General features: G+C 33.6%; 1 protein-coding gene across 3 annotated transcripts in view; it reads left to right on the forward strand.

The window, feature by feature from the left end:
• The first annotated feature begins 1,558 nt into the window (after positions 1 to 1,558).
• Positions 1,559 to 20,086, forward strand: part of LOC143078178 (uncharacterized) — a 39,827-nt gene continuing 21,299 nt past the window's right edge. The window contains exons 1-2 of one of the 3 annotated variants that reach the window (XM_076253128.1): positions 1,559 to 1,699; positions 19,637 to 19,897. In XM_076253128.1, the coding sequence (XP_076109243.1) occupies positions 19,778 to 19,897 (120 nt within the window). In that variant the 5' untranslated portion in view covers positions 1,559 to 1,699; positions 19,637 to 19,777. Of the gene's footprint in view, positions 1,700 to 14,927; positions 15,057 to 19,636; positions 19,898 to 20,086 lie in introns of those variants that run through there. The other 2 variants (XM_076253131.1, XM_076253125.1) reach the window with 2 other exon arrangements.

The raw sequence follows: 20,086 nt of genomic DNA on the forward strand, positions 1-20,086 counted from the left end.
CAAAATGGTTTAACTTCCTCATCATAACTGGGAAATTAGGTAAAGAAAATATGCAGTACTTTATGAAAAAACACAAAAGGCGCAATGCATGTCTATGAAATTAATTACAAATAACACGCTTAATGTACCTATAATGGTCATATTTTAGTTTATTATGATATATTTGAAATTTAATCTTTGGTGTATCTAATTGTACAGTAAAATTAAAGTATGTTCTTCCCTTAAAAGCATTAATTTGTATATGAAAACCTTGAATTTGTTGAATTTCCATCAAACTTGATCGTGAAAGATCAGGCAACGCATTATTTTGATCGTGAAAGATAATGCGTGACCAGACTTAATACTAGTAATCAGAAATCTGTATTTCTTTTACCATTTGATAAACCTGCAACTGGTTGAAGCCTGTAACTATTTTGATAAGGATGAACATTAAAACTATTATTTTTTTCTAATCAATACAGATGTGGATTGATTTAACTATATACTACATACTATAGCTTAACGAATCCGCGATACGGACTTGACCACAAAATGAATCTTCATCCATGAAATGAGGCAAATTCGGGGTCAGGTGAATACTGTCTGACGGACATGTAGTTTAAAGGATCCAATATACAAAATGTGGGTATCCTATAACTCGTGATAAGTGAGTACTTCACATGACAATAAAAAGCTTCATCCTACAATCATCCAACTATTTTACATTTCATTTTCTGAAAATACTAATACTTTGAAATACTTACACCTATTGAGGATGTTGACCTATTTAGCTTTTCTCAATACCAATAACAAATATTAACTATGATATAATTGAAGAATAATTGGAACATCTTCGTAGCATCAGATTTTTCACGATCCTTTTCACGATCTTCAAAAATGCGGTACGTGATCTTTCACGATCCGAAAAATCAATTTTTGTGTAAATAATTTTTTATTTACCAAGTTTCAGATTATATACAAAATAACTATAAGAACCATTTGATTAATTCAAATAGAATGCCCTTATTCGGATAAAAGTAGTTTTTCTAGTCGAATTTGTGAAAAAAATCATGTTTGTTTACATTTTTTATGTCATTGAAATGTCAAGAAGCAATCTGCCTTTTGTTGTTTTGTAATAACTATGTACTTTTAAAACTGGATATTCTCACATACTGATCATAATGTTGAACCATTTTGACAGACAGTTTTACTTTGTCGTTAATTTGTCTGTGTAATTAATTAAATTAGAATATTTATTGACCTTTCATATGTCTTCTCGATTAAAGGTCCACTGGCGCATAATTTTCTTTTTCCTTTTTAAGTTTTTTTTTTTTGGGTGGGTAATCCATAAGGATAAACATTATTAGTATATATATCGAAATGATACATCATCAAAACGTCATGTTGTAGAATTGGTGGTCTACACATACATAGAATGTTCATAGAATGCTTACATTTTAATATTTGTATCTGACAAATTTACCAATTGTCATATTATTCTAGTAAATCTGTATACATTGAATGTGTCCAATTACAAAGATTTAAAAATAGAATTATCTCATATGGAAAGTCCCTACGTTTTCTAAATAGAATAAACTTCCTGCTTACATACAGCTATTTACCTATACAGTGGTTAAGAATAGATTGTTCTAGATGCTTATATAATAATTAAAGTTTATGTCTACCAGTTCCTATGACGAGGCGGACCCAACATCCGCAGGTAGGGAATTTTCGTTGCAATCTTGAAAAAAATAACATATGTAAATGTTCTGCTCGTCGATATTTTTAGGCATTTCTTGTAAATTTCGTCTTTGACAAAGCGACCTTATGGCAATACTTGAGTTCCTTGTAAGGCAACAACACATATATATATATAGATATCATACCAAAAGAAAGTATGCGAGCAAGCTTTTATATACAATAAAACGATGGCGGTCAACCATATTATTTCTTTTTTTAAGAGAGAGGGGATTTGGAAAATGAATATTCGGACCTGGTAAGCGCGAACAATTAATAAACTGGTATGAGACCGGATGAAAAATCAAAATTCTAATACAAAATGCAGAAAACAATCGTACAAAAAATCAAGCAAAAATGAAAACTTATTCCGCAAGACAAATCCTCCTGCCTCCGCTACGCGTCGTCCCCTTATTGCACGACTAGTTATGAATATTTATTTCACTTGCAAGTGCAAGCTTGTGTTTCACTTGTAAGCGCAAGTTTGTCTAATATAAAAAAATCTATTCACACAAAATTTCACCAATTTTGATACAAAAAACAAATTTGCCAATGGGAGCATCCATTTACTTCAAGGTTGGAGGGTAATAGTTTTTTTCCCAGTCAGTTTTTCGACGCTATCAATCAAATTATGTTTTTCAAAATATTACACAATTGAGAAAATGTGGATTAATTTTTTTTTTATCTGTTTGACCAGATTATTTTTTCAATCAAATTGGGGATCAGATCATTTAAAAAAAAACCATACATCCCTTGAAATTTAATGGTCGTTCCCTTACTACAAATACAATAAAATTGAGAATGGAAATGGGGAATGTGTCAAAGAGACAACAACCCGACCAAATAAAAAACAACAGCAGAGGGTCACCAACAGGTCTTCAATGTAGCGAGAAATTCCCGCACCCGGAGGCGTCCTTCAGCCAACAGGTTGTTATATGGATAGCGAATATGTACAGCAGGCACTACTCTTAGAACTACAGTTTGCATTTAATGACAGCGACCATATTAAGACTTCCAATATACCAATACAGATAAAAAAGGAAATAAAATAGACTCAATTTACTCATAATGTGATAAGAAATATCAATTAAATTAGTGCAAATATAACGATATATAAGATCTCCTTTCTAACTTTCTTTCCCTTATGTTTGAAAACTTAAATCAAATGGACTTTGAATTGAAGAAAACAGAAAACGTTTAACCAAAGATAATAAGCGATGCAAATCTGACGAATAAAAATATATGTATGTTTTCCCGTTTAAATGGTTTTACACTAGTAATTTTGGGCCCTTTATAGCTTGTTGTTCGGTGTGAGCCAAGGCTCCGTGTTGAAGACCGTACATTGAAATTTAATGGTTTACTTTTTTTAAATTGTTATTTGGATGGAGAGTTGTCTCATTGGCACTCACACCACATCTTCCTATATCTATGTGTTTTGATTGTCAATGAAACAACTATCCACCAAAGAAGTCCGTGTAAGAAATTTTATCTTACCTCCTATACATTTCCAGGAATATGATTGGTTAAAAGCGTCCGCGTGCAAACCGTGTATATTTGATATTAGGTTAGTAGGGAGGCGGGGTTTATCTCATACACGGTTAGTAGTGGAGTTACGTCCCTTTATATTCCTTATTAGGTAAGAAGGGGGCGGGGCTTATTTAATACACGGTTAGTAATGGTGTTATGTCCCTTTGTAAAAAACAAAACGGTACTGAGAAAAAATCAGTTAAAGTTCCAACAGACGAAGAAATTGATGATTCAGATTGAAACAAATTCATAAAACACATTTAAACCTTACAAGTCGTTATTGTTGGCATCTGTTTTTGTAGGATTAATGGAAGTATTTTCCTAGCGCTAACAGTATTGAAGACTTGCTCGCTTTGAGAATCACTAGTCTTAATTTCACACGTTAAGATAGTCGGTAAGATAAATTCGTTACATAGTGTGCTAGTGACGTAATACGGTATATATGGGGTCAGTAAATTCCATATGGGGATTCGTTCGCTCGAATCCCCATATGGAATTTACTGACCCCATATATACCGTATTACGTCACTAGCACACTATGTAACTAATAATATTAATTCAACCATGAGGAAAATCTATACCGTGTAATTGGCTATATAAAAGGTCCCGAAATGCCAATTTGAATGATATCAATTGACTCCTTATAAATGTTTTTGACAAATTTCAACTACATTTCCAATATAGTCTTTCAAGCTTTTCAAGAAATTCAAACTTAAAAAGGCACCTGTACACGATGGTTTTCGTTGGTTGGCGTCTGTCATGTCTGTTTTTTTTTGGTGTTTTTTTTTGTATCAGAGTTAGAACTGTTTTCTTTTGTGTCATAGTTGGAACGTATTTTATATATTTCTTTTTAATTGTTTCACATTTTGCCCTCTCATGTAGCTGACACTACGATATGTGTGTTATTCACTTTTGAAGGACGTACGGTGAACTATATAGTTTTAAAGTGTTAACATGCACAGCATTATGCCGTGGCCCATTTGGACTCATTTCCAATCATACCAGATCTCTTGAATTGTATATCTGTATGTATATAAAATGTTTTAGTTGAAATACGAATAAAAATTCGAATTATGGAGTTTTTATCTTCACAAATGTTCCGAAGTAGTGCAGTGAAAAGAAAACGGAAAATAAGCAATGTTAATCATCAACATTTCATCTGATAACCATGCATTCCTTTCTTTCCATCCCAGAGCGACTATCGTCAGGGAAGGGAGGGTTTTTATTGGGCTTCGGCGTATAAAAACAGAATATGAAGAGAGACAGTTGTTTTTATATTTAAAGGTAAAAACAATAAGAAAATAACTGAATTGAGACAATAAAGATAGTGTTTGAAATGGAATATTATCATTTTAGCTCTCATTCTTTTTGCGAAATCATGATCACATAATATTGCCATAAATCATTATTTACTTTTCACAATCATAGAAAACTTTAGTAATTTGTTTGACATAATTAGTGTTTGATTGTTTGTAAGTAATAAGAATGTGTATTTAAAATTTGACATCTACAGGTCTTCATTTTTTTATGAATTTGTTAAAGTTAAACCATAAGATCAATGTACTTTTTACAATCACTATCAATTTTTGGCAGATTGTAAATCATTGCAGGCTCTCTGTCAGCAGCAAACATGATGTCGCGGATTTCACATCTCGCGAGATGCTTCAGCTTAGCGGGAGTTTTGTAACAATCGTCTGGTAAAAATTCTGTCGCTGTTTCTTTGACAAAATGTACGTGTTCCTGATCTCTGTCTTTTATAGTATCGGCAGTTGTTTCTTCTCCGATACGGACCTTGATTCTACGAACAGCTCGCAAACAATATTCCAAACATCGTCTAACGTGCTCCAAAGGTGTATCGCCTATCATAAGACCAGTTGCTTGTTCTACGACTTTCTGAGAACCAAGCGTTAAAAGGATATTATCAATCGGTTTACCAATAGGACTACAGCCATAGCGTAACAGAGTCAACACAACGTTGGGTTTTAGACTTTCACATGCTAATCCAAGTGGGGTTGACGGAACATATGAAGAAATTGCTGTTTTTGTAGACATCGTTAGAGTCGGGTGTCCAATTGGAAGTTCTAAATAGTTTACTTTTTTAGCACGAGCAAGGTGACGATATACCACTCTGGCAGGACCCAAAAAAATCTTATCGCCTAAACCATCTTCAACTAAATCTACCATATAACCGGCTGCAAAGGAAAGGCAGTAAAAGGATTTAGCTACTGCATCGTTTGTTGGACTCAAATCATCGTAATGAAGAATATCCCGCATGAATAGACCCATATCTATTCCTCTGCTATATATTAAAACTTCTTTTAGAAATCGTCTGATTGTAGCTTTATTACTTACTTTGTATTCAAAGCAAAGCCCAAGTGCTAAGTGCAGTGCCAACCATGCCATCTGAATTTTATTTTCTCTTGATGCACAATCTCTTGAAAATTCAACGATATCGTCCAATGCTTGGTCTAAAGTGCATTCTTTTTTGTCGATCTTTTCGCATATTTTGAATCCAATTGTTTCACATTTACCTTCAAGAGTTCCATGAACAACTCCTAACTTGTGGTTTATTTCACTTACAATGTTATGTTTCATTGATTTCCACTTCTTGTACTTTTCACAGCACACCATTTTCTTATGTTGACCAAGAGAATCTATCATAGAAACTGAACAACGGTTGCTGTTGGCAACTGCATTGTTGCGTTGCTAATTGTTTGACGTTATGATTTTGCAACAATCAAAAATAGTATCGTGAATATAAAAAAGAAGATGTGGTATGATTGCCAATGAGACAACTCTCCACAAGAAACCAAATAAAACAGAAATTAACAACTATAGGTCACCGTACGGCATTCAACAATGAGCAAAGCCCATATCGCATAGTCATCTATAAAGGCCCCGAAATGACAATGTATAACAATTCAAACTGGAAAACTAACGGCATATTATAATCTATGTACAAAAAAATGAACGAAAAACAAATATGTAACACATAAACAAACGACAACCACTGAACTACAGGCCCCTGACTTAGGACAGGCACATACATACAGAGTGTTGGCGGGTTTAAAATGTAAGCGGGATCCCAACCCTCCCCTTAACCTGGGACAGTGGTGTAACAGTACAACATAAGAACGAACTATAAAAATCAGTTGAAAAGGGCTTAACTCATCAGATGGATAAAAATACAAATACTACAAATACAAGTGGACATGGCCAGGTACTTGTACATCACAACAACAAAAAGACACTAAGTACAGATCTGAGAGTACTCGCAGTAACTGACAGCTAGTTCAAAGCCACTAACAACTAATAAACAAAATCATGCATCTAAGACTAAATGAAGTGAAGTACAAACTTGCACAAGACATTTTAACGTTTACAACAAAATATGAATACAATTTAAACATTCTGAACGAATGTGTATTTGTTATTTGAATAGTTCGAGATTTCATATCGTCCTAAACATGCATGCGTATTGTTATGCGTTTACTTTACTACATTGGTTAGAGGTATAGGGGGAGGGTTGAGATCTCACAAACATGTTTAACCCCGCCGCATTTTTGCGCCTGTCCCAAGTCAGGAGCCTCTGGCCTTTGTTAGTCTTGTATTATTTTAATTTTAGTTTCTTGTGTACAATTTGGAAATTAGTATGGCGTTCATTATCACTGGACTAGTATATATTTGTTTAGGGGCCAGCTGAAGGACGCCTCCGGGTGCGGGAAATTCTTGCTACATTGAAGACCTGTTGGTGACCCTCTGCTGTTGTTTTTTATTTGGTCGGGTTGTTGTCTCTTTGACACATTCCCCATTTCCATTCTCAATTTTATATGAAATATTTGCCACTAGGCGTTAAGCAACAAACAATTAATCAATCTGGATTAAATGATATGTAAGGGAAAGAAAAATAGGGGAAGAGAGAAGTATGTCAGGTAGCTGCCTTTACGATACGGGTGTTACAACTTGCTCATTATTGAAGGTCGTAGAGTGACCTATATAGTTAATAGCTAACATGCACGTCATTTGGACTTATTTGCAATCATACCACATCTCATTATTTGCATATCAGTATGCAGCTTTTCAGTTGAAATACGGACAATAACTCGGGTCATGGAATTTGTATCTTTGGATCACATATAGTCCGACGTCGCGTTCAATGAAACGAAAACGGAAAATAAACAATCATACCAATATTTCGGACCTAATTTCTATTTCAAAAAACAACGGCAGACATTATCTGTTAACAAAACTCAGTTCGTTACCGGTTAATAAGTTAAATAAAATTTTGGAGGATTGCAACACAATTTCATATAGCAGTCCTAAGTATGAAATTGTTCAAATTATTATGGCATATTGTTATTCTAAATTATTTCCCAAAATTGATCGCCCTGAAGATCACAAAAAACATTTTATTAAAATTAAGTATGTCAATAAAGGCTTTGATTTTGTAAATATTGCCGGTATATTTAACGACCATTCTGTTAAAGAACAAATTCCTGGATATTTTGACAATACTGAGCTACCTCTTATTTGTTATATTTACAAGAAATCTACCCGGAAATTTGTGTTTAATTATAGTCAATTGTGTAAAGATGTTAATATCAGTGAAAATACACCTACTACATGTAATTGCAGTAATTCCGAATATATTTATGGACCCATTTCCCATGTTATAACAGGAGATCTTAACATCGTTCAAGACCGAGAGTTAAAATCATTCCTCAGTAAAGGACCTAAATATCGTCCCCAGTCAATTATTAATTGGAATGAGTGTCGTAATATCATCCACGATTCACTCCATACTTACTGTATGAAATGGATAAAACGGGAAAAAGCTGACAAAAAATCTTTGGACTCTTTTTTTAATTCAGTAATGAAGATAGTTGATATACGTATTCAACATTTTAAAGAACATTTTACTATTAACAATAACCACAATAAACCTATTTCTCGTATCAAACATAAACTAAAAGAACTAGCCAAGGAATTTGTTTTTGTCCCGGCCGATAAAGCTGCTAATAATATTATTATTGTTTGACGTAAATTTTACATTGAGGTTCTGAAAATTCACCAACATTCCAACTGACTCCATTTTCAGAAAACGAAGTCTGTAACAAACATAAACTTTTTGCCACCGCTTTACAAGCAGAGCCAAATACAATGAAAGTCCCAACTATGTATTGGCTTCCGAAGCTACACAAAACCCCCTACAAATATAGATTTATTTCGTCTTCAAGCCATTGTTCAACTACTAAATTGTCTATTCTTCTTACCAGCACACTTGGTACAATTAAAAACCTGATAATAAATTGTTCAAATAAGGCCTTCGAAAATAGTGGAATAAATTACTTTTGGAGTGTCAAGAACTCGTTGGAAGTACTTGATAAATTGCATGCTTATATTGGTGATTTTGAATCTGTTCAAAGTTTTGATTTTTCTACACTGTATACCACATTGCCTCACATTCTCATTAAGAAAAAATTCACACACCTAATTAAATGGGCATTCAAAAAATCAGAATGTGAATATATATGTTCAAACTCTTTTAGGTCATTTTTTAGTAGCAATAAACAAAAAAACTATGTCAATTGGACATGCTTTGATACTATATATGCCCTTGAATTTTTACTAGATAACATTTTTGTTCGCTTTGGGGATTCCGTATATCGTCAGATTATCGGTATTCCAATGGGGAATAACTGTGCACCACTTATTGCGGACCTGTTTTTGTATTGTTATGAGTTACAATTTATGACAAAAATAAGCAAAGACCCATCGAAACAACATCTGATAAACAAATTTAATAATACTTTTAGATATTTGGATGATATTTTGGCTCTCCATAATGACGACTTCAGTATGCATATTAATGAAATTTATCCTGTTGAACTTACTTTAAATAAAGCTAATACTAACAATGACCACTGCCCTTTTCTCGATCTTGATATCTATATCACTAATGGAAAGCTGAATACTAAAATTTATGATAAAAGGGATGATTTTTCATTTCCTATCGTTAATTATCCGTTTTTAGATGGTGACGTTCCCTTGTCACCATCTTACGGTGTTTATATATCTCAACTTGTACGATTCGCTCGTGTATGTAACAATGTTTTAGATTTTAACGAGAGAAATTTATGTATTACTGAAAAATTATTACACCAGGGTTTTCGATATCACAAACTAGTCAAAACATTTACTAAATTTTATCATCGGTATAAAGACATCATTCGTAAATATAGCTCAACATGCAGACTTCTAATACGTTCAGGTATTTCACATCCAATTTTTTATGGAAATATTCTTTATAAAGCACAAAGGTGTCAGTATTCACCTCAGAAACTTACAAAACCTTTGAATAGACTTATTAAGAAGGGATATAATTACGATACTGTTGTCAAGTCATTAAAGATTGCATATTTTGGCGTTAATATTGAGTCACTGATAAGGTCTTTGCATCGGAACTAAACACATTTATTCTAAATACAGTTGTTGGCATGACACGGGTTATGTTCTTCTCATATATGTTATGATGGTATGATACTAAACCCCTAACGGGAAGGATTGTGCCTGATGTTCATATGATGAAATCATAATCTTTCAGTCAGTTTAATTGAAGTCTGGAGCTGGCATGTCAGTTAACTGCTAGTAGTCTGTTGTTATTTATGTATTATTGTCATTTTGTTTATTTTCTTTGGTTACATCTTCTGACATCAGACTCGGACTTCTCTTGAACTGAATTTTAATGTGCGTATTGTTATGCGTTTACTTTTCTACATTGGTTAGAGGTATAGGGGGAGGGTTGAGATCTCACAAACATGTTTAACCCCGCCGCATTTTTGCGCCTGTCCCAAGTCAGGAGCCTCTGGCCTTTGTTAGTCTTGTATTATTTTAATTTTAGTTTCTTGTGTACAATTTGGAAATTAGTATGGCGTTCATTATCACTGGACTAGTATATATTTGTTTAGGGGCCAGCTGAAGGACGCCTCCGGGTGCGGGAATTTCTCGCTACATTGAAGACCTGTTGGTGACCTTCTGCTGTTGTTTTTTATTTGGTCGGGTTGTTGTCTCTTTGACACATTCCCCATTTCCATTCTCAATTTTATTGATAATCAGACATTTCATTTGGTACCCATACATCCCTTTCTTTCTCTCTCAAACCGGCTATCGTCAGTGAGGGGTGTTGGAGGGCGTTAGGATTTATAAACTAGAGTCTCTTAAGAGCCTGTGTCGCTCACCTTGGTCTATGTGCATATTAAACAAAGGACACAGATGGATTCATGACAAAATTGTGTTTTGGTGATGATGATGTGTTTGTAGATCTTACTTTTCTGAACATACTTGCTACTTACAATTTTCTCTATCTATAATAAATTTGGCCCTTTAGTTACAGAGGAAAATATTTTGTAAAAATTTACCAAATTAATGAAAATAAAAAAAAAAATTGACTATAAAGGGCAATAACTCCTTAAGGGGTCAACTAACCATTTTGGTCATGGAAACTTATTTGTAGATCTTACTTTGCTGAACATTATTGCTGTTTACAGTTCATCTCCATCTATAATAGTATTCAAGAAAATAACCAAAAAATGTCCTTAAAATTACCAATTCAGGGGCAGTAACCCAACAACGGGTTGTCTGATTCATCTGAAAATTTCAGGGTAGCTAGATGTTGACCTGATCAACAATTTTACCTATGTGAGATTTGCTCTAAATGCTATGATTTCAGAGTTATAAGCCAAAATCTACATTTCCCCCCTATGTTGTATTTTTAGCCATGGTGGCCATCTTGGTTGGTTGGCTGGGTCACCGCACACATTTTTTAAACTAGATACCATAATAATGATTGTGGCTAAGTTTAGTTAAATTTGGCCCAGTAGTTTCAGAGGAGAAGATTTTTGTAAAACATTACAAAAATTTACGAAAAGTTGGTAAAAATTGACTATAAAGGGCAATTACTCCTTAAGGGATCAACTGACCATTTTGGTCATGAAAACTTATTTGTAGATCTTTCTTTGCTGAACATTATTTCTGTTTACAGTTTATCTCTATCTATAATAGTATTCAAGATAATAACAAAAGACGGCAAAATTTCCTTAAAATTACCAATTCAGAGGCAGCAACCCAACAACGGGTTGTCCGATTCATCTGAAATAGATCTTGACCTGATCAACAATCTAATCCCATTCAGATTTGCTCTAAATGCTTTGGTTTCAGAGTTATAAGCCAAAATCTACATTTTACCCCTATGTTGTATTTTTAGCCATGGTGGTCATCTTGATTGGTTGGCTGGGTCACCGGACACATTTTTTAAACTAGATACCCCAATGATGATTATGTCCAAGTTTGGTTAAATTTGGCCCAGTAGTTTTAGAGGAGAAGATTTTTGTAAAATTTAACAGACGACAACGGACGACGGACGACGGACGACGGACGACGGACGCCAAGTGATGAAAAAAACTCACTTGGCCCTTTGGGCCAGGTGAGCTAAAAAGAAATGAAGAGCGGCTGTGATCTTTATATTTAATAGTAAAAATACAACAGAAAATAACTGAATTGAGATGAGATAAAGATTGAGATAGAAACGGAAAATACTTTTATCTCTCTTTCTGTTGACAGACAACATGATCGTATAACATTGCCATAAGTAAAGTACATATAGCAAAAAATAATAGTCAACGTACATTTCACAATCATTAAAAACTTTGGTAATTGAAGAGAGATATCTAATAAAAAGTGGTAATTTAAAAAATCAACTTCTTCATGTCTCCCTTTTTTGTCGGTGCTTAAACTGAATTTGTATAAAGGTTAAAGCATAAGATCGATGTACTTTTTACAATAACTGTCAACTATTGGTAGTTGGTAAATCACTACAGGCTCTCTGTCAGCAGCAAACATGATATCTCGAATTTCACATCTAGCCAGATGCTTCAGCTTTGCGGGAGTTTTGTAACAATCGTCTGGTATAAAGTCTGCCGCCGTTTCTCTGACGAAATGTACGTGTTCCTGGCCTCTGTCGTTTATAGTATCAGCAGTTGTTTCTTCTCCGATACGGACCTTTATACTACGAACAGCTCGCAAACAATATTCGAAACAAAGTTTAACATTCTCCAAAGGAGTGTCCATTTTTTTAAGGCCGGTTGCTTGTTCTACGACTTTCTGAGAACCAAGCGTTAAAATTAGAAAGTCAATCGGTTTACCAATAGGACTACAACCGTAGCGTAACAGAGTCAATACAACGTTGGGTTTTAAACTTTCACATGCTAATCCAAGTGGGGTTGACGGAACATACGAAGAAATTGCTGCTTTTGTAGTCATGGTCAAAGTTGGGTGTCCGATTGGAAGATCTAAGTAATTTACTTTTTGAGCACGAGCAAGGTGACTGTATACCACTCTGGCAGGTCCAACAAAAATCTTATCGCCTAATCCATCTTCAACCATATCCACCATGAATCCGGCTGTAAATGAAAGGCAGTAAAGGGATTTAGCCGCTGCTTCGTTGGTTGAACTGAGATCATCGTAATGTAGAATATCCCGCATGAACAGGCCCATATCTATTCCTCTGCTATACAATAAAACTTCTTTAAGAAATCGTCGGATTGTAGCTTTATTACTTACTTTGTATTCAAAACAAAGCCCAAGTGCTAAGTGAATGGAAAGCCATGCCATCTGAATTTCATTTTCTCGTGTCGCACAATCTCGTGAAAACTCAACGATAGCGTCCAATGCTTGGTCTAAAGTGCATTCTTTTGTGTTTATCTTTTCACATATTTTGAATCCAATTGTTTCACATTTACCTTCAAGAGTTCCATGAACAACTCCTAAATTGTGGTTTATTTCACTAACAATATTATGTTTCATTGATTTCCACTTCTTGTACTTTTGACAACACGCCATCTTGTTGTGTTGACAAAGACAATCTATAGAAACGTGAACAACGGTTGACGTTGGAGACTGCATTGTTGCGTTCATAATTGTATGACGTTATTAACTTTAACTTAACGTTTATATATCTAGTGTAAGTGTAAGTCACACTATATATCTAAACTTTAACATCAAAATGTTAATGCAATTGAAACATAATAAAAGATTTATTTAAAGTCGGTTATACATATATAACAATACAACATAAGCTCTGTAGAGCTTTTATCCGACATACATATATATGACAAGCACAATACATAAAACATATAAAACATAAAGCACATCATGCAAATTGAAATAATATCAGATTATTACATGGCATTGTTCATATCGCATGTATTATCAGCCCTAGGTTCAATATCAGCCCAAGAGCCGCATGGCTCGAGGGCTGATATTGACCGAGGGCTGATAATACATGCGAAATGAAAAATGACATGTTATGATCTTTTTATCATATGCTTCAACAGTAGAGAAAAATAACAGATTCATATATTGATCCTTCTACGTGGTTCCTGAAAAGAAGTTGAAAGAGTAAAAAGTTAACGGACGTTGGACCCAAAATTTGATACATTCAATATGAAATCTTTCTATCATATGCCTCAACTGAGGAAAAAAATCATTTAAATATTGACGAATCGACAAAAAATAATTCAACAACATACATAATGAACATTGTTTGGAAAAGTCACCTTTTTTAAAGTAACTTTCTAAATTATGTTTCAGAAAAACTTAAAAACTGCATTTATTTATTTAATTTTTTTTTTTTTTTAATTTAATTTAATCATTTTACACAATATATTTTCCACTATTCAAATAATTGTTTTGTACACTACTTTGTAATGTTTTTCACTGAAAACGTAGCATTGAGGTGTATTTTTCCGGAATTTGCCGAGTATCACCGGAATGCCATGTGATAACGTTACGGAAAGGCATGTGATAACAATCGAAGCATGTGATAAACTTTTCATATCAGCCCGCTAAGCACCAATTCGGAAAATATGGAAAATACTTTAATTTAATGCTATTATCATACGGTAAAAATCATATGTTATTTAGTCTAAGTATATGATAAATAATAATATCAAGCACAGCAATTAATAAGCACAATTAAAGCATATAAAGCAAACATAAAATGAAGGTCAACTAACATTCATGCAATAGCTATTATAAAGCACTAATTAAAAAGTAATCCAAGCATTTAGAATACAAATAAAAAAATATGCCTCAAAATTTAAACGCCAGAGTATACAAGGTAAACACATATACTGATCTACAGCTCACTGAGGTCTGCAGGAGGAACACTGACACGAACTGCCCTCTCAATTACCAACCAAACCTTTAAACTGACCCAATGGCATTTCTTCCTTTATTTTTTGCATTTTTACAAACGTTAGAAATATGGGCATCAAACTTAAGCTGATAGTCAATTGTTACACCAAGTAATTTCACTTCTTTTTCACAATGTATAATATTACCATCTAGATTAAATCAAGGACGTATAACTAACACATACGAGAATCACTTATAAATGGCTACTTAATTAGTACTTAGTAGTAGCGTCTTCAAATTTACATTCCTGTATTTACATTGTGCATAATAGACAGACATAAACTTGAAAATTTTTATTCAAAATGAATAAAAATATAATTGTAGTGTTAAAAGTGTCCAATATTTTTAAAAATAGACATATCATACTCTAACATGCTTTTCGTAATTATCGTTCGTATTTTGATCATATCTATCCCTATTTCGGTTTTTACATTACATGCCACGTCCAAATCGAGGCTAGTAACAACATGGGAAATACCCTTTACTATTATTTCTTTTTTACTCCAGTTACACGTTGGATTTGAACCCTGTTAGCTAAGCAAAGTAGAGAATATACAAAAGTATGCACTAGGTTACAAACTGAACGATTATATAATGCTGCAATAATGTATTAAATAATTTCTTGCGAAGTTACGTGTCACAACTGAAAACCCATGTCGATCCTGTGGTCAGTATGATACTGACCACAGGATCGACATGGTTTTTCAGTTGTCACGTAATTTCGGGGTAGCATGGTTTTGGCGATAACGCGATACAACATAAGTTCTCGCTGCAAAAGCATAAGATATACGATTAAGTTTGTCTAAATAAATAAAATTCGCCAGGTTACATACAGGTACAAGGAAATGTAACAAATCATTCTAAAATGTGTTATATAAGCCATTTTTGTTGAGCCTGCAACTTTTGTTTCAGAAAACTTGACATAGGGATAGTGATTTGGCGGCGGCAGCATTAGCTAACTTCTTTAAAGCTTTATATTTAAGAAGGTCAAAGACCTTGATGCTTCATACTTTGTAGGCACTAGCTACGGTTACATTGAAATGTAACAATAAAAAAAATATTATTGTTACATCGGAGACTAATTGCCAGAGTGCAAATTTGGGTAAGGAACCGATTAATTATGAATGTAACAATAATTGTTGAGGCTACAGTTACATTGTGTTAAATTGTTACATGAAAAACAGCAATGAACGTTAGATTTATTAGATTTAAATCTTCTATAGTTGTGTTGCTTTCAAATGTAATTTTTTCATATGTACTAAATAATACTTGTAATAATGATAAATAATAAATATTATTATTCAACAAAATTGTGTTTAAATAGTTTTACATATTTATGGTTTTGATGTTCTTAAAGGTTCTACTTCAGATTAGTAGTGCCAAAGGCAAAAAATATAGTTCAATAGTTTGCTAACTGCTAAGTTGGATACTGAACATGCTGAAATCTGAGGTAAACCTAAAATCCGTAATGGACGGCAATGCGATCATATTGAAAGACGACATGAAACTACACCACATGCTTCCAACCAAAATATTTGATGAGAATATCAACATTGCAGGGCTCACACTACTTCAGAATTATAGGGAGAATTGACTTCTCTTTTTGAAACTGATAGGGAGAAGTGGTGAGATTTGAAAGAGAAGTGCTCATTCGTGCGGTGTGCTACAATGTTTGGATTTTACCATAGTACAATGTATAAAGGGTCATACATGTATGTAAATAATGTTCTTTTTATATTATTCAATTCATATCAATTAAAGTAACATTTCAAATTAAAAGTTGTTTAAGTTTTACTAAGGTTCTTGTGAGAAACTACCAACTAAGTATTTAATATCTAGCACTAAAAAAAAATATTTTTTTATTTTAAAAAATGTAAAGAAATTATAATTAATATATCAATTACAATTCAATTCAAATCTATCTTGTGTATGAAATTCAGTGTTTCTCATAAAAAAAAAGTTATTAAGCTGGGCCATAATATAATTAATAGTCTCAGAGTTAAGCAACTTTGAAACAATCCATAAAAAATATAGGGAATTATATACACCCATCAATTAGATGTAATCAAAAGTATCTTATAATTAATGCGTGTGGAAAACGTAATTTTCCCCTTTGGGATCAATATTCTTCTGTCAGCTGTTCCATCCGTGCGTCCATAGTAATTATTGTAAATGTACGGATTTCGGTCATAGCTGGTCCGGTTCAGATCCGTAGTTTAGAAATCGGTCAATACATGACGGACAAATGCAAGAAAATTTACAAAAATAAACGATGTTTGTCAAGTTATTTGGAAAGGAACATGACGTTTTTAATGCAATAAATGGATTATACATTTACTAGAGGCAACTTTTATCACGTTTAAATGAAGTAACAAACTTATTTTGCCGCCGAAATTTAGGTTTTCGAGTAACAAGCACCGGAACTTGCGGAAATGCACGAAGTGATAAAAAGTTGTATTTTATCAAATAATGTGCTACACACTGCAAAGACAATGCTTCAACCTCTTTTCTTAAGATAATGAATCGTTTATGTCTAAATTTCTTTAATTATCAATAAAAAATTGATGTTTCATCAACTTGGTAAAAATTGAAAATGTCCGATGAAGGAAGCGACTGAAAGCAAGTATCGTCAAGAATAGGGCGACTTGTTTTCGCTTTTGGGTGTCGGGAAAAGCGAAGTGACAGTCGGGAAAGCAACTTCTTCGCCCATGTCGCCTGGTAGCGTGAGCCCTACATTGCTAGAGTAAAAAAGCTTTTCTCACCAGAAGCATGGCAAATATTTATAAAGGTTGTTCGGCTTATCTTCTCAAACTGAGGAATATCGCAGAATAGAATTGCATGGTATGCGATACAGACGCTCACTATGCGTCATCATTGGTGTATGATGGCTGCTTGGAGTGGATTCATCAAAAATGTGTTGGACTAATACAAGCTCCAAAAACCACTAACTGGATATGTAGAAGCTGTCGTTGTAAATAAAAATTAAAGACATTGTATGTAATAATTGTATGTATTTTAATAGAATATAAATATGAAATAAATGTCTTCAACTTTTATTATTTAGTACATATTACAAGTCCCATCGTACATTGCTGTTTTTCATGTAACAATAACACTATGTAACCGTAGCCTCAATAATTATTGTTACATTCGTAATTAATCAGGTCCTAACCTGACCATGCATTCCGGCATTTAGTCTCCAATGTAACAATAATTTGTTTATTATTGTTACATTTCCATGTAACAGTTGTAACCCTAGTCAGTGTCGATTATATGGATGCCTCATGTTACGAAGTTTCCGTCAGTCACATGTCCAATGTCCTTGACCTCATTTTCATGGTTCAGTGATCATGACTACTTGAAAAAAAAGTTAAGATTTTTTGTAATGTTAAATTCTCTCTTCTTACAAGTAATAGGATAACTATATTTGGTATGTGCCTATATGTTGCAAGGTCCTCATGGCTGTCGGACAGTTTTCACTTGACCTCGACCTCATTTCATGGATAAGGGAACAAGGTTAAATTTTGGTGGTCAAGTCCATATCTCAGATACTATAAGCAATAGTTCTAGTATATTGGTGTATGGAAGGACTGTAAGGTGTACATGTCCAACTGGCAGGTATCATCTGACCTTAACCTCATTTTCATCGTTCAGTGGTTATAGTTAAGTTTTTGTGTTTTTGTCTGTTTTTCTTATACTGTATGCAATAGGTCTACTATATTTGGTATATGGAATGATTGAAAGGTGTAAATGTCTAGCTGGCAGGTGTCATTTGACATTGACCTCGTTTTCATGGTTCAGTGGTCAGGTGGTCAAAGTTAAGTTTTTGAGTTTTGGTCTTTTTTTCTAATACTAATTGCAATAGGTCAACTATATTTGGTGTATGGAAATATTTTAGGATATACATGTCAGATGCGCAGGTTTCATTTGACCTTGACATCATTTTCAGGGTTCATTGCTCAGTGTTAAGTTTTTGTGTTTTGGTCTGTTCTTAAACTATAAGCAATAGGTCAACTATATTTGTTGTATGGAAGAATTGTTAGCTGTACATGCATGCCTGGCATGGTTCATCTGACCTTGACCTCATTTTCCTGGTTCATTGGTCAATGTTTAGTTTTCTTGGTAAAGTTTATGTGACAGTTGTAATAAAAAGCTTTATATTTAGGACTATCAACATAACATCAATGATTAGTTAAGAAGGCGAGACATTTCAGCGTGTGCACTCTTGTTTGTATACATATAAGACATATAAATACAACAATTATCATTTAAATTCATCCAACCTATCTAAATATGTTATTGTAATTATTTGCGCAAATAAATTTGAGATAGGAAACCTGTGCTTAAAACCAATTTATACACAATAAGTTCGATTCCGTATTTGTCACTCTGTAAGATGCATCATCTCATAAAAAAATGGAAAATGAACTTGTCCAAATGTGGAAGACGTCAAATTAAAGTACTAAATATAAACAAATCATTTATACTGATATGCTCCTTTTTCCATTGGACGAGTCTAAATTACCATGATTACGTTTTTGACACTTATTTTCGTACAATGTGTTTGCAATGTTTTCTTTTTCATGCTTGAAGATCATTATTCCCTATGTTTCCTGAAATTGATAAAGAGCTACATGGATCAGTTTTTTTTCTTGTTTGTGAAATAACAATTTAATTTCGTCTTTGTCCATGGACACAACCCCCCTTTTGGGAAATTTTTAGACATGTCATGCGATGTTTATGATACATGTAGCTGAGCAATAATATTTCATCAAACTAAAATTTAAAAAATGATTACAAGAGAGCATACCAAACATATTGTTAGAAAGGTGAAATATATTTTTTTTGCATATTCTTCTCTGGTGAAAGAATTTTTTTTTATTTTTTTTCCCCAACCAACTGGATTTAGAGGGTTTTTCAGCCCCCTCCCCCTTTTGTGGGAAAAAAATTTGGTTGATTATATAGGAAATCACTGAAGCATAACTGGAGCAGGTCCACCTCTTAAACAGTCAGTGGGCCCACACTTTCACTGTTAGACACCAACAAGAGTGACTTTTATCAGAATCCCCTTATGTGTGTTCTTTGTCATCAATATTCATTTTGTACATGCAAATTGTATTTATTGAATAATCTTTTTCAGATTTGTGAACAGAACAGATTTAAAGGAAAATATAAAAAGTAAATATTCAAAATCCTGTGAAAGAAGAAAACAGGAAAATAGTAGATCAGAAAGAAGAATACAGGAAAGCAGAAAAAAGACGAAGCAAGGAGTCTCGTCAAGATGAGGAAGATACGTTTATCAGATACAGATATTGAGTTCTTTGACATGGAGGTCTCTCCTACGGAATTTTTGTTTTTCACAAAACATAAAGATGCCTTCAGGTGTATGTGGAAAGAACAGGTAAAAAATCGTTTGTTTTGTACAGTGAAACCTGACTATACCAAATCCTGTATGAACCGAAAACCTGTATAAGCCAAACACCTGTATAAACCAAAAATGTTCGTAAGCACCGTCACATCAAATTATATGCGTTGTGAACCTGATAAAACCGAACATCGGCCAAGACCGAAATCTTAAGTCCTGAGGTTC

This window comes from Mytilus galloprovincialis, chromosome 1 (assembly GCF_965363235.1).
Source record: "Mytilus galloprovincialis chromosome 1, xbMytGall1.hap1.1, whole genome shotgun sequence".
Taxonomy (NCBI): domain Eukaryota; kingdom Metazoa; phylum Mollusca; class Bivalvia; order Mytilida; family Mytilidae; genus Mytilus; species Mytilus galloprovincialis.